The sequence below is a fragment of the Bombina bombina genome, chromosome 1 (genome assembly GCF_027579735.1).
Source record: "Bombina bombina isolate aBomBom1 chromosome 1, aBomBom1.pri, whole genome shotgun sequence".
In the NCBI taxonomy this organism is placed as follows: Eukaryota; Metazoa; Chordata; class Amphibia; order Anura; family Bombinatoridae; genus Bombina; species Bombina bombina.
Genome location: NC_069499.1, coordinates 1,432,136,067 through 1,432,152,773, shown reverse-complemented (window position 1 = coordinate 1,432,152,773; position 16,707 = coordinate 1,432,136,067). Strand labels below are relative to the sequence as shown.

The 16,707-nt window shown below is 36.3% G+C and overlaps 1 protein-coding gene across 1 annotated transcript in view; it reads left to right on the top strand.

Moving 5' to 3' along the window:
• The window catches only part of LOC128652556 (cathepsin K), a 104,138-nt gene that overhangs the window by 36,761 nt on the left and 50,670 nt on the right, over positions 1 to 16,707 (top strand). The window contains exons 2-3 of the mRNA XM_053705486.1: positions 11,572 to 11,701; positions 15,269 to 15,391. Of these exons, the coding sequence (XP_053561461.1) occupies positions 11,576 to 11,701; positions 15,269 to 15,391 (249 nt within the window). The 5' untranslated portion in view covers positions 11,572 to 11,575. The remainder of the gene's footprint in view (positions 1 to 11,571; positions 11,702 to 15,268; positions 15,392 to 16,707) is intronic.

Below are 16,707 nucleotides of genomic sequence, written 5' to 3'. Positions count from 1 at the left end.
TGGGTCCTTCTTGGCGTGCTTGGAGATCCGGCTCTGGTAACGTGGTGTACTCTTGCGCTCCCCGTGACGTCGCTAGGTGGATTGTGGGTATTGTAGTTCCGGGCACTCCCGGAAATCAACGCTGGTTGGGCTACTGGTACAACAGAACAGTGTGCGGTATATCCTCCGCTATAGAACAAAGATCAAGAAGGGAATAAAAGTCTGTTGACTCAATGATGTTTTGCTGGAAAAACTTGTTTTATTACGGGAATCCAAAACAAGTCAAAGTAAGCAAAAGTGAACAAAGTAAAATACAAACGGGTCACAGTGAGGGACGCCTGACGCGTTTCGCGCATGCGTAGATGCGCTTCTTCAGAGGCTAATTAGTTAGTGGCCAGTACAGCTATTTAAACGATACAGCCAACCAATCCTAGGGTAGCTGTAAGGGATGGCCAATGGGTGCAACATATCCAAGCAGCAGTGTGTTAACATATAATATGCAATCAAGGTATTTTCAAATGGTTGCTGTTTGGAAGGGGCACATCTAAATACAAAGTTCACTGTTAACAACTCTTCAATCAAATATAGAACATGTAAATCAACAATATTCCCTATGGAGCTAAACATACATATGAATAAAATTATAAAATAAAGTAAAATATATGTACTAGGAATCAAAATTAAAAGTAGTAAATGGGAAATAAATAAAACTGTATCATATGGTTTGCTATAAGTCCTGAAATAACATAGATGTGAATCTGGTGTACGTAATCCCAAGAATGTCTCAAAAAGGCATAATTTAAGCAGAATAGGGAGTAAACCAGAACGGGGTCTGAAAGACAGGGCTGAAAACTAATAAAATTGATATTAAAAACAACATCAAATTATACGGTCGCTTTATAGATGACCTGATTATTATATGGGACACAACACACAAAGAACATACTATTGATGACTTCATGACACATATTAGTAACAATAATTATAATTTAACATTCACTTACAAAAGTGATAACTTTATGATTGAATATCTGGACTTAAAACTCCAAATAGACACAACTAATATGAGTATCAGCACATCCACCTATAGAAAACCAACATCAAAAAATACCATCTTGAGAGCAGATTCATGCCATGTACCACACCTAAAGAAAGGTATCCCCAAAGGTCAGTATCTAAGATTGCGTAGAAACTGTTCTAATATAGAAACTTACAAATTAGAAGCTGAGGAACTAACAAACAGACTGATCAAAAGAGGGTATAACAAATTTAAACTTCAAAATATAAACAAAGAAGTTCAAAAATTAAACAGAAATACACTATTTAATAAGAAAACCACCGAGATTGATAATGATAACATAGTCTTCTCTACACAGTACAGCACACAGTATTACAAAGTGTGCAATATTATTAAGAAAAACCTTGTAATACTAAACAATGACAATACATTGAAACAAATTATTTCTAAAGGGATTAAATTTGTAGCGAAAAAGGCCCCCTCATTAAACAATCTTATGAATAAAAAATTCTCAGAAAAAACACAAACCCAGACAAACTGGCTAAGTTTGACCCCAGGCTCTTTTAAGTGCGGTCATACACCATGTAAGAGCTGTGACTACACAGAAAAAAATTATACTTTTACCTCAACCAACACTAAAGAAACATACACTATCAGACAAAGAATAGATTGCACATCGCAATACGTTATCTATCTGATTACATGCCAACATTGTTTCCAACAATATACAGGAATTACCACACGTCCTTTAAAAGACCGAATAAGAGAGCACTTACTGTCCCTAACTGAAAAAGATCCTAAAACACCAGTGGCGAAACATTTCCGCCAACATGGCATAGGGACCACATTCTTCTCCTTTATGGGGATTGAGAGAATTGTACAAAATGCCAGAGGAGGAGATAGAACAGCTAGGCTACTAAAAAGAGAAGTATATTGGATCCTAAAATTGAACACAAGATACCCCCATGGCATCAATAAAAGATTAGATGTTGACCTATATGTATAGGCACTACTACCCTTCCCTTACTTTGTTCACTTTTGCTTACTTTGACTTGTTTTGGATTCCCGTAATAAAACAAGTTTTTCCAGCAAAACATCATTGAGTCAACAGACTTTTATTCCCTTCTTGATCTTTGTTCTATAGCGGAGGATATACCGCACACTGTTCTGTTGTACCAGTAGCCCAACCAGCGTTGATTTCCGGGAGTGCCCGGAACTACAATACCCACAATCCACCTAGCGACGTCACGGGGAGCGCAAGAGTACACCACGTTACCAGAGCCGGATCTCCAAGCACGCCAAGAAGGACCCACACGCTGCACCCCCACGGAAGGGCTTCCACACCAGTCCGAGGAGAAGTACAGCAGTGCGCCCAGGCACCCCACCAAGTCTTGTGGAGGGTAAGAGATCTTCCGGATAAGCTTACAATGACTGTCTATTATCTCTGCACTTAGACACCCGTGACATCTAGGTTGGAGTGACATCTACACTATCACCCAAATACGGAGCTTAAACACCAGGAACCAACGCTGGGATTTTTGCATTTACTGCACACTGACTGTAGTCCCTGACAAATACGGATTTCATTGGGACTGATTCCTTGGAAACAAGAGGGTGTTATACTTACACTACTCATAACCCCCTCGTGGAATCCTCATACTGAACACTTGCTTTGCCTTTTTGATTATTTTGTTTATTATTATCCTAAGTGCTCAGTTATTGGCTACAATAATATACCATTGCTGGACTGAATAATTACGATATTGCATATCTAATTTAGTTATCATATTGCATTACTATTCACAGTGTCATATTTGCTGCTGTCTAAACATATAGTTTTCTAAAATGGCTACTACACTAGCTCCCACAGGGGTATTAGATGAACAACAAAAAAGAAAACGCATTATGGCATCAGCTCTTAAGGGTCACAGTGATGCCCTAGACTCCATTAGGGAAGACAATCTAGACACAGTATTTTCTAGTCTAGAAAAACTGAAATTTAAGGAAACAAATTTGTGGTGGGATATTGAGTTTTTGGATTTGTATATAGCTGAGAATAAAGTCCCCAGAGGACTACGTATGAAAAAATATCCCTCCTTTGCCCTAGATAATCCCATCTTTATGGAAGAATGGAATACAAACTTAACCAACCGCTCTATTATATGTATGAAGCAGTTACTTAAACATAAAAGGGAAGAAAGGGAGATGATATTAGCTGAAATCAACAAAATTACTGATATACTAAAAACTTTTGAGTCAACACAAAAATATATAGATTATAAATCACAGTTAGATAATACTATCGATCAACTAGATGCTACACTCTCAGACAGAAAGGTACAGAAATATAATAGAGATAAGAAAGACTATGATCTTGACATAGTGTATTCATGGCAAAAAACCAGACCACAAGGCAGAAGGGGCTCTCAAAAAAAGACCCAATTCAATAGCACTAAAAACAAGACACAACAGATTAAAAATCAAACACCTAGAAAAGTAACTTTCTCCAGCATTGATACAGATAATCTGGAGGGGGAAACTGTAGAAACAACAACAGAAGACACAGACACATTGCCAACCACCTCCAGCAATATATCTGGAACTAGACAAAATCTGAAAAGTTTAGTTAAATCACCTCAACAAGCTAGTACCCCTAAGAAAAGTGACCAAACATATAGATACCCCAGCAGGGTCAGGAAAAACAAGAAGAAATAGCTGTAGTGAACCTCTCTGACTTTACTCTATCATATTTTCACATCAATTTATTAAATAAAGGTTTAAGTTTTGCACCAGCAACTAATTTTGATTTTTTTAGCACCCTTCTGGACACTAACAAACTGGTAAGGAAAATAGTTTTAAAGAAACACTTTTTTAACACTGATACACCACGAGAAGATCACATGATTGAAGCAACACGGGAGAACACAATAGGCCTCCGATTCTCAGACCTAACTGATCTCACGACACTCACATCCCTTCAACAAGACACCACACGAGCTGAAGGACACACACACACCAACCCCCCCGCTTACTCACTAAAGGATAAATCCTATTTTTATCCAGTTCATGCACGTGATCACCTAATAGATCTCTTTCAGAGATCAGTAGAAAAAGAATTAACAGATTTAAATGCACATCTACATCTCAGCACCAACACAAAAGTCAGAGATAACTTGACCTACAAAGAAAGAAAGGCACTTAAAGAACTACAAAAGAACCCTAATATAGTCATAACTAAGGCTGATAAGGGTGGCGCTATTGTTCTCCTTAACACTGCTGATTACCTTGAGGAAATAAATAGACAACTAACTGATGACGAACAATATAAGAAATTAACTTTCAATCCCACCCTCTCCTTCACTAACCATTTAAAAAATCACTTGGACACAGCCAAAGAACATGGCTTTATGACTGATGAACTCACTAAAACTTTACTTAATGAAGCTCCCACTATACCTAGCTTCAGAATAGTACCCAAAATCCACAAGAGTCTCACAAGACCGCCGGGCAGACCCATTGTGGCCAGCCAGGGCTCCCTATGTGAAAAATTGGGAGGCTGGCTGGATCACATACTTCAACCAATAGTCCAAACTCTACCAGGATATATAAGGGACAGTGGCCACCTCATCCAGCAACTAGACAATGTCCAGTGGGACAGCGGCTACGTCTGGCTCACTATAGACGTGGCCGCTCTCTACTCAAACATTCCCCATACCACAGGCCTTGAAGCACTTAGTAAAATGTTGCTCAGACACACCAATTTTGATATTAACTTTATAACCTTTGTTGTAGAAACAACAGAATTTCTACTTAAACATAATTACTTTGTACATGAGGGCAACTACTATTTACAAAAACGAGGCACTGCCATGGGCGCTAAATTCGCCCCGGCATACGCCAACATATACATGGGTATGATGGAACTCACCCATATATTCGCAACAGATTTTCCCTTTAAAAACAACATCAAATTATACGGTCGCTTTATAGATGACCTGATTATTATATGGGACACAACACACAAAGAACATACTATTGATGACTTCATGACACATATTAGTAACAATAATTATAATTTAACATTCACTTACAAAAGTGATAACTTTATGATTGAATATCTGGACTTAAAACTCCAAATAGACACAACTAATATGAGTATCAGCACATCCACCTATAGAAAACCAACATCAAAAAATACCATCTTGAGAGCAGATTCATGCCATGTACCACACCTAAAGAAAGGTATCCCCAAAGGTCAGTATCTAAGATTGCGTAGAAACTGTTCTAATATAGAAACTTACAAATTAGAAGCTGAGGAACTAACAAACAGACTGATCAAAAGAGGGTATAACAAATTTAAACTTCAAAATATAAACAAAGAAGTTCAAAAATTAAACAGAAATACACTATTTAATAAGAAAACCACCGAGATTGATAATGATAACATAGTCTTCTCTACACAGTACAGCACACAGTATTACAAAGTGTGCAATATTATTAAGAAAAACCTTGTAATACTAAACAATGACAATACATTGAAACAAATTATTTCTAAAGGGATTAAATTTGTAGCGAAAAAGGCCCCCTCATTAAACAATCTTATGAATAAAAAATTCTCAGAAAAAACACAAACCCAGACAAACTGGCTAAGTTTGACCCCAGGCTCTTTTAAGTGCGGTCATACACCATGTAAGAGCTGTGACTACACAGAAAAAAATTATACTTTTACCTCAACCAACACTAAAGAAACATACACTATCAGACAAAGAATAGATTGCACATCGCAATACGTTATCTATCTGATTACATGCCAACATTGTTTCCAACAATATACAGGAATTACCACACGTCCTTTAAAAGACCGAATAAGAGAGCACTTACTGTCCCTAACTGAAAAAGATCCTAAAACACCAGTGGCGAAACATTTCCGCCAACATGGCATAGGGACCACATTCTTCTCCTTTATGGGGATTGAGAGAATTGTACAAAATGCCAGAGGAGGAGATAGAACAGCTAGGCTACTAAAAAGAGAAGTATATTGGATCCTAAAATTGAACACAAGATACCCCCATGGCATCAATAAAAGATTAGATGTTGACCTATATGTATAGGCACTACTACCCTTCCCAATCCCAGTATTAAACCAGTGGGAACCAGTAGAATCTTCACTAATCTTACCGTAGCGAGCTAACACCCATAGGTCTGAGGAACACTAGCTATCTAAACAATTGATCCACATCATATACATAGATATAACACAAGTAACATAACTACCTATATAAGTGTAGACTCTACAAACACTAATTCCAATATCCACTTAAATAGGAGATGGATAGATATACATCCTCCTTTGGTATCCTTACTTTGATTTCAGTTTAGAAAACCTTGTAGACAATTTTGTTATAGATTTTACATACCTTCCCTATCCCTGTATCTATTTCTATATAGATACCTCTCTAGTTTTATTAGTTTTTGCCTTATTTAATATCAATTTTATTAGTTTTCAGCCCTGTCTTTCAGACCCCGTTCTGGTTTACTCCCTATTCTGCTTAAATTATGCCTTTTTGAGACATTCTTGGGATTACGTACACCAGATTCACATCTATGTTATTTCAGGACTTATAGCAAACCATATGATACAGTTTTATTTATTTCCCATTTACTACTTTTAATTTTGATTCCTAGTACATATATTTTACTTTATTTTATAATTTTATTCATATGTATGTTTAGCTCCATAGGGAATATTGTTGATTTACATGTTCTATATTTGATTGAAGAGTTGTTAACAGTGAACTTTGTATTTAGATGTGCCCCTTCCAAACAGCAACCATTTGAAAATACCTTGATTGCATATTATATGTTAACACACTGCTGCTTGGATATGTTGCACCCATTGGCCATCCCTTACAGCTACCCTAGGATTGGTTGGCTGTATCGTTTAAATAGCTGTACTGGCCACTAACTAATTAGCCTCTGAAGAAGCGCATCTACGCATGCGCGAAACGCGTCAGGCGTCCCTCACTGTGACCCGTTTGTATTTTACTTTGTTCACTTTTGCTTACTTTGACTTGTTTTGGATTCCCGTAATAAAACAAGTTTTTCCAGCAAAACATCATTGAGTCAACAGACTTTTATTCCCTTCTTGATCTTTATACTGTATACATACCAGGTGGCCCTCGTTTTACAACGGTTCAATTTACACCGTTTCAGAATAACAACCTTTTTTTCCAGTCATGTGACTGCTATTGAAAAGCATTGAGAAGCAGTGCATTTATTAAAATAGCCAATAGGTGGAGCTGTCCGCTTGTGTTGCAGCAAAGCCAAGCAAGCTGATATTAATCAGTTTAACCAGACCTGAGCTATCGAGCAGATGTCAAAGGAACAAGATCTTCCTCTCTATAAATCAGTCCAGATTGGAATGCATAGAAAGAACTGTTTGCAGAAAAATGCAAGTGAAGTCTGTGTTGTGATTATTTTATTAGGTTTATAATGCTGTTTAGCAAATGTTTTTGTTCATTTAACTTAGTTTAATTATATATTCTGTGTTGTGTGATTATTTTATTAGGTTTATAATGCTGTTTAGCACTTAAAGTCTTCATTTCAAAGCTTTAAAAATAATGTATTAGGTGTTACTTATGACAATTTTGAGAGGGGCCTGGAACCTATCTCCCTCACTTGCCATTGACTTACATTATAAACTGGGTTTCAATTTACAACGGTTTCGATTTACAACCATTCCTTCTGGAACCTAACCCCGGCGTAAACTGAGGGCTACCTGTATTGTATATTTTGTTTTTTACCTCTAACAAACTATTCTTCTGGGACTTATAGGGAAATGGAACCTATCAATTCTCTTGTGTGATTCAGACAGAGCACACATTTTTTTCTCCAATTTACCTCTATTATCAAATTTGCTTAGTTCCCATGGTATTCTTAATTGAAGAGATACTTGAGTAGGTGTTTTGAGAACTACATGCCAGGAAATAGCGTTGCCATCAAGTACTCTTGCAAGTGGATAACATTCTTGCGCTCCAGACATGTATATTCTCCTAAGCTTACGTCCATGCTTTTCAACAAATGATACCAAGCGAACAAAGAAAATGTCATAATAGAAGTAAATTAGAAAGCTGTTTAAAAGTGCATGCTCTATCTGAATCGTGAAAGAAAAATGTTGGATTTTATATCCCCTTTAATCACATATTACTTGCGGAGAACCTAACCTGTTTTTTATTACAAAGTTATTTATGTATATGGACATAACTTGAGCAGCATATAAGATCCCAGGGACCTCATGTCTTTGATCCTGAATATAAGTTCTGCTGAGAGCTGTAACTATAACCATCTGTGTAAGCCACAAAAATGTGTCTTGTGACAACCTGATTCATATATGAACATATTCATTTCCCACCCACTGCACAGTCTGCGTGATTCAGGTCAACCCAGGAGACACACAATCTGCTTTATTCCTTCTGTAGGGAAAAAAAGGGGAAATGGATGAGAGAAAGAAGAAGCAGAAATAAGTTTATGCACTAAATTGTAGTGTCATGAGATAATATGAATGAGATGCTACAGCTTAAAGTGAATGTAAATTTTGATGCTAAAGTGCCCGGTTTTTAAAAATCTTACCTTTTAATCTTGACAGCAGCTCTAGCTTTCTCCACCCGTCGCAAAGCCTCTTCCTGGGTCTAAAATGAGGAATCTAGCTTCCTCCAATCACGGCATTGAATCAGACACTGATTCCCCTGGGGGGGAAGACGTGATTGGAGGATGACCTATCCATCATTTCTGACATCAGAAATGGCTTGCGACGACTGGAGGAAGCTGAAGCTGCTGTCAACTTTAAAAGGTAAGGGTTTTTTTACAACACGAGTGAAACGTAAATTTTGATGAATTAAAGTGCCCCTGTTTTTAATCAAATTTTTAAAAAACGGGCAATTTAGCATCAAAATTTACATTCACTTTAAAGGGACAGTGCTGTAAATGTATCCCCCACTGACACATTTTTCCTGCTGGAGTGAATTCAATTACTGTATTTACAAATATCTCCCTTACTTTATTTTGTCATTTAAAATAGCTCTTTTTTCATGTTGGAATCACAACCTATACTGAAAATGTCAATATTGTAGTATTGGCTAGTGAAAAGCTATGTAATCAAAAGGCAAGGGCGGAAATCCACCTACCAGTGGGAGGGAGGGAAAGAGAAAATGCAGCTAATTTCCAAGGATATTCCTACAGCTGCTTTGTTACACTATTTTGCTATTACACTTTTGTCCTTTATGCTGCTTTTTATTGGCTCACGAGGCATGTTAGCAATAACGTGTTGCCATCAAGTGCTCTTGAGTTTTAAGTGTTTGCAAAGCGGCAACAAATTCATGCAACCAGCAGATAACAGTCCATTGTATTCATATCAGCTGCAGGAGCACACTTTTAATGGCTAGATTACGAACGGTGCACTATTATTTGCTAAAGTAGCTATACAATGTAATACATTCCAGCATGGATCAATGGGAACATATTAAAGGGATAGTTTAGTCAAAATTAAACTTTCATGATTCAGATAGAGCATGCAATTTTAAGCAACTTTATCATTTACTCCTATTATAATTTTTTTCCGTTCTCTTGGTATCTTTATTAGAAAAAGCAAGAATATAAGCTTAAGAGTTGGACCGTTTTTGGTTCCACACCTGGGTTGCACTTGCTGATTGGTGGCTACATTTAGACACCAATCAGCAAGAGCTACCCAGGTGATGAACCAAAAATGAGCCGGCTTTTAAGCTTACATTCTTGATTTTTTTCAAATAAAGATACCAAGAGAACAAAAAAATGATCAAAGGAATAAGTAAGAAAGTTGTTTAGAATTGCATGCTCTATCTGAATCATGAAAGTTTAATTTTGACTAGACTGTCCTTTTAAAGGGCAAACATTTTTGTAGTACAATGTTCTTTTAACTCCTTAGTGGGGGTTAGAGAGTTATCTAGAAGCATTTGTGTAGTTATAAAATGCTCTACAACTTAAAAACAAATACACAAGACACCTCCCAGTTTTAAAGATGTGTATTTGAGAATCTTAAAGCAAGGCCTTACTATACATATGCACATACTACACTTTTTCACTTTCCAATATGGTGCTGATTAAAGAGTGCATTCTTCATAAAGCATAACATATGTTATAACTTATATGAATCTCTGTAGAGAGACATTAAAATGGAAATGCAAATCCCCTTAAAGGCCTAGATTACAAGTAGGGTTGCCAGGTGTCCTTCAAGAAAATACTGGACAGTCAGCAGATGTCCGGGGGGGGGGGGGGGGGGGGTTGGTGCTGGAATGAAGTGTGGTAGGTGGTTTTGTGGCAGAAAAAAGGCATATATATGCGCGCGTGTGTGTATATATATACACACACACACACATATACATATATATATATATTTAGATACCTATTAGATAGATGCAAATATATATATATTATATACACACACAAACACACTACTATACAAATGTATGTGTGTGTATATATATTCACATATACAGTATATCACACAATAATATATCACATTTTGGGCTAGTAATTTTTATTTATAATTTACATACAGCTGCATAGTGTGTGTGTATCACTGTCCTTAATGATTAGCTTCTTGTGCTAGCGGGGGTGTAGGAGGGAAGGTAAGAGGCGGGTGGGTAGCACAGAGGCGGAGGGGGAATGGAGGCGGAGAGGCCCTACGTTACAGAAAAAAAATATATATGAATAAAATAAATAGAAAAAAAAAAACAAATAAACTGTGTACTAGCAGACAGCTGCCAGTGCCTAAGATGGTCGTCACTAGTAGAAGGGGGGGGGGGGGGTTAAAAAGCTTTTTTTGGGGGGGGGGCGATCAGTGAGGTGGGAGGGTTCACTAAACTTTGAGAAAAAAAGAATAAACAAAAAAAGTTAAAAAAATTCCAAAACTTCATACTGGCAGACCTTCTGCCAGTACCTAAGATGGTGGTGACCATTGGGGTGAGGGAGGGAAGAGAGAATTTTCGGGAGGGATCAGGTAGAGATCAGGGAGCAGGAGGTTTCAAGAGGGAGGATAATCTCTACTATGCATCAAAATTAACCTTACAAGCTAATTGATTAGCGCCTTCACTTTCAAGTAAGGGTGCACAGCTACAATTAGCGGCATTCTAATTATAATAATATAATATACCAAAATGGCCCTAGATCAATATCTTGGGTTGTCTACTTTAAAAAATATATAGTTTTCATAGGTAAATCAAAAGCACTTCATTTATTTTTATCAGAGTGATTGAAAAAATGCTTAAAATTCTCCGGTATTTTTGGCAAGTTTTTCTCTAAAATTCCCGGTAGCGAAAAGTTTAAGGATCAAAATGATAACATGTTTATTTAACAAAATTATTGGAATTATCATAGGCACTGGCACATGAGAAGTTTTAATGTCACTAGCGTGTGACTGCAACTGTCTTTTTATAAACCTGTTTACCAAGATGAGCTGTTAAATGGTTTAATTTCCTTGTTGGATGTAAACACCACTCAACTTTGAAGCCACTTAACAAATATTTTTTTTCTCTCCACAGGAAAATGCTTTGTCTCTGCCTTTTGCTTTTTGCTCTTCCGTGGACACAGACAAGTCTTTATGAAAATGGCACACTGGATCACGAGTGGGAGTTGTGGAAAAAGACATATCTTAAGCAATATAATAGTGAGGTAATTACCTGCAGATCTGCTGAGAACCTGATTTTTCATATCTTAGTATGGATATGGTTTAATGGCTTTATTGTAAAAATCTGTATGAGTCTGACCTGTTTGCACGTGTAGCGGCATCTTCTTCACATACCTGCGGTATAAACTAGGTTACAAAATGGCAGCACCCATAATTAGAGGGGGGTGCATGGAATGCATTTAGTCTTTAGTGTCCCTTTAAGGCATATGACTTCAAAACAAGCCAATTTGCACTATCAACATTAAAACTGAATGTTTTAATGCATTTATTTTGTCTGCTGATCCGCCTACATTACTGTGCTTGATTACTAATCTATACTGTGCCTTTCCATCTGCTTTGGACAGGGTTTTCATGCAAAGTTTAAAAAAACAAAATCCTGACTCAGGAAATCATCAGAGTTGGCATTCCTACACACAGGTTTGCAAGTAGTGAAACTGTCCACCTGCAATCGTCACTTGCGTTAATGCATCACACAGCAAAATTTAACATTGCACAAGAGTTTTCTCATGCAATGCTGCCCAATGCTCCTGCTCAATCAATTGCATTAGAGCAGGGCATGTCAACCACCTTGCACGAGCGAGCGATGGGGTGATTGATTGTGTCACCTCTGAGGTGGCAAAGAGGAAAAAGAAGCCGTTTCTGCTTCTTAAAGGGACATGAAACCCAAATTTTTTCTTTCATGATTTAGAAAGAGCATGCAGTTTCAAATAACTTTCCAATTTACTGCTATTATCTAATTGACTTCATTGTTTAGGCATCATATGTTGAAGAAATAGCAAATCACATGTGTGAGCCAATCACACGAGGCATCTATGTGCAGCCACCAATCAGCAGCTGCACATAGATATGCTTTTCAACAAAGGATTTCAAGAAAATTAAGCAAATTAGATAATAGAAGTCAATTGGAAAGTTATTTGAAGATGCATGCTCTTTCTAAATCATAACAAAAAAAAATTGGGTTTCATGTCCTTTTAAATATGTGGCAGCTGGCTCGCTCATGCAAACATGCGCCATGTAGCCCAAAACGCTGTGAATGTAGCTTCATTAATCTATCCCTTTTATCAGACTACCTTGTTAGAAAATATCGACAGTCTAATGATTTTAAATCTGTTTTAAATGTGTTTCAATATCCAGCAACGTCATAGTAAATAAACCAGGAAGGAAGTTAAACTTTAAAAGGATGAAAGGCAAAAAAGGGCAAATTTAATACGCACAGTATTGTATTTAAAAGTTGAATAAAAGCATTTTTGCAACATATGTTAGCAAAAAAAAAAAAAGTGAATGTGATAAGTTGTTTGCACGCATGGTCCTTTTAATGCATAGACCAAGCAACATCACAATGCATGTCACAAACAGCACTTAGAACATGCTGAAGATGCAGGCATATACTGTAGATAAGCAGATTTCAAAGATCTAATTTACAATGATTCCTAGGGCTGTGGTTCTCAAATGTTTTCTGGCTATGGCATATTTGAAAATGAAAATGTATTTTGCCTCACAACTGTGTTCTTAATGCTGGACCCTTACGTAATTAAAGGGGCAGTATACACCAATTTTCATTTAACTGCATGTAATAGACACTACTATAAAGTAAAATATGTACAGATACTGATATAAAATCAAGTGTGAAACCTTTTAAAAACTTAATTAGAAGCTCCCAATTAAACACTGTTAATGAGATAAGCCTGGGACACCCACTGAAAGGGGTTGATAGCAGAACCTAACCCCCTTCCCCTGCATTATACAAACAGAAGCCATCTGAAGTCTGTATACATCAGTATACATCTGATACTTTGGGGCTTGGTTAGGAGTCTGAAAATCAGCACAATGTTATTTAAAAATAAGCAAAACTATATATTGTTACAAAAACACACCAGATGGGCTATATAAATAGATCATCTACAAAACATTTATGCAAAGAAAAATCTAGTGTATAATGTCCCTTGACCATAAATTATAGTATTTTACCGTTTTTTACTATAGTAACTATATTCAAATTGTATTATAACATACACACAAAAATGTAAAATTTAACATTGATGAATATTTAGTTTCAATTTTTTTTTTTACTTATTTGGTATCATTGTAACATGCAAGGCACTGCGCCTCATAAACGCACACCATTTATATTAATCAATCAGGCTCACCTGCTACACACCTGCTACACACCAGAACCAGACTTGTTAAAGGAATATGAAACACCAAAACAGATATGTTGTGATACAGAAAGCGCATACAGTTTTAAAAAAGGTTTTCAATTTATTTCTATGATCAAATTTGCTTTTTTTTCCATGATATTCTTTCTTGAAGAGATATCTAGGTAGGTATCTGGAGCACTATATGACAGGAAATAGTGCCGCTATATAGAGCTCTTGCAAAAATGCTGCTATATAGTGTTTCAAACACGTGCATGCTCCCTGCTTTTGAACAAAAGATACCAAAAGAACAAAGACAATTTGATAATAGAAGTAAATTAGAAGTTAGTTTAAAAGTGCATGCTCTATCTAAATCATGAAAGAAACATTTTGGGTTTCATATCCCTGTGACCCAAACAGCCCACAGTACTTAAAATGTAATCATTGTCAGTGTATTGCTGTGGTTAATTGGTGGTACTTTAGTTTCTTATTTGCAGCAAAATAAACCAATGTTATATAAATATTTGTCCGGTGAAGGTTTTTATACAAATATAATTGTAGACAAAAATACACTATCATTTTGATGAAACTATTTTTACTATGGTTCTCTGAGAAGTACTGGCCTAGGGGTACAGACTATAGCATTAGGACAATGTCAACATAACATGCAACTTTCTCTGCTCTACTGAACCTTATTGTACAGATAGAATGTTATTGTGTCTTTTTTGTACCCTAAATTATATATTCAAGATACCATGACAAAATTCTATTAAAAATTAAATTAAATATATAAAACTTAAAGGGACATAAAAAATAATATTTTTCTTTCATGATTCAGATATAGCATACAATTTTAAACGAATTTCCAGTTTACTTCTATTATCTATTTTGCTTTGTACTTTTGGTTTCTTTTGTTAAAAAGCATACATAAGTAGCCTCAGGAACAGCAGTGTGTTACTGGAAGCTAGTTACTGATTGGTGGCTGACATACTGTATATGCCTCTTGACATTGGATCACATGATGTGATCTGCTAGCTCTCAGTAGTGCATTGCTGCTCCTTCAACAAAGGGTATTAAAAGAATGATGCAAATTTGATAATAGATGTAAATTGGAAAGTTGTTCACAAATGCGCCCTCTATTTCAGTGATGGCGAACCTTGGCACTCCAGATGTTTCAGAGCTGTATTTCCCATGATGCTTAGGAAGTATGAAATCCAGTCGAGCATCATGGGAAATGTAGTTTTGAAACATCTGGAGTGCCAAGGTTCACCTTCACTTCTCTATCTGTATCATGAAAGAAACATTTTTGGTTTCATTTCCCTTCAAACAGCTATAAGGATAAAAATACTTTAATTATCCAGGAATGTGCTCAGACAGAAATCTATTGATATTTTACTAACTTGTATTTATTTCTAGATTGATGAGATCTTGAGGCGTCTGATCTGGGAGAAAAATCTGAAGTTAATCACATTGCACAATCAGGAGTACTCCCAGGGTCTGCACACTTATGAATTGGCAATGAACCACCTGGGAGACTTGGTAGGTTCTTCGAATAATACAAACTGTAATAAGTAATTCCAGGACATTATTCACTGGCTAGTAGATAGTAACATTGGACGTTCTGTGCTTTTTTCCCACAGTTCACAGCAACAAATACATTTACATTAACATTCTAGTTTAATAAAGAAATCTTCTATTTCATTAAACAAATTCCTTTTTTCATTCTATGGGCCAGATTCTCTAAAGCTATGTGCTGAGATTGAGATCCTTCAATAGATTCTCCAAAGGCACATTTTACATATTCTAAGGAGCATAACCTACATGTCTTTATGTGAAGGAGGAGAACATATATTACAGTAAAGTGCTCAATAATATAAGCAGTTTAAAAATTAAATTGAAAACTGCAAAGCAAAAATCATAAGCATTAAAAATCTAAAATATTAATAGTAGCCTTGGCAAAAATCCTATTCAACTATTTATTTTACACAGTAAAACTTGAATGTGATGATAAAAATAGCAATTTACAATTAAAAAGTAAGCAATTTAAAGCTTACTTTATTTTTCTATTTGTATTCAGTTTTTCTATTGTAAAATGAGTCTCACAGCCATCTGAACAGCATTGGTGCCCAGTATTTTTGTGAAGATTTTACTGGTCAGCCTGCTAAAATACTGGACTGTCCAGTTGAATACTGGACACCTGGCAACTCTGGTTATACATAATCAGCGTTCAAATATTAGACAGTGATTCAGAGGGGAAATGTCATTGTTTTAACTAGATTTAAATGCCTTTTTTTTTTTAAAGGGACTTTTTATTTTATTTAAATTTACTTGTTGGAAAGTTTACCTAGGTATGCTCAGGAGCAATGCACTACTGGGAGCTAGCTGACTGGTGGCTACACACATATGCCTCTTGTCACTGGATCATCAGATGTGCTCAGCTAGCTCCCAGTAGTGCATTGCTGCTCTAGAGATCACTTTACCTTTGTAGGAGTTAAACAAACAGTTTAAATGTCATTGTTTTATCTTGCACAACATCTGCACATGTGTTTACTATAGATCCAGATACACACATGCACACAATCTGCAAATTAAAGGGACATTAAACGCAAACAAATTCTTTCATTTTTCAGATAGAGAATACAATTTTTAAAAAGTTTCCAATTTACTTCTATTTTCAAATTTGCTTCATTTTCATGTTATTCTTAGTTGAAGGGATACCTAGGTAGGTAGCGTGCACGTGCTGCCATCTAGTGCTTCTGCTAATGTATAACATTGTTGCAAAACTGCTGCCATATAGTGCTGTAGACACGTGCACACTCCTGAGCGTACATCCCAGCTTTTCAACAAGGATAACA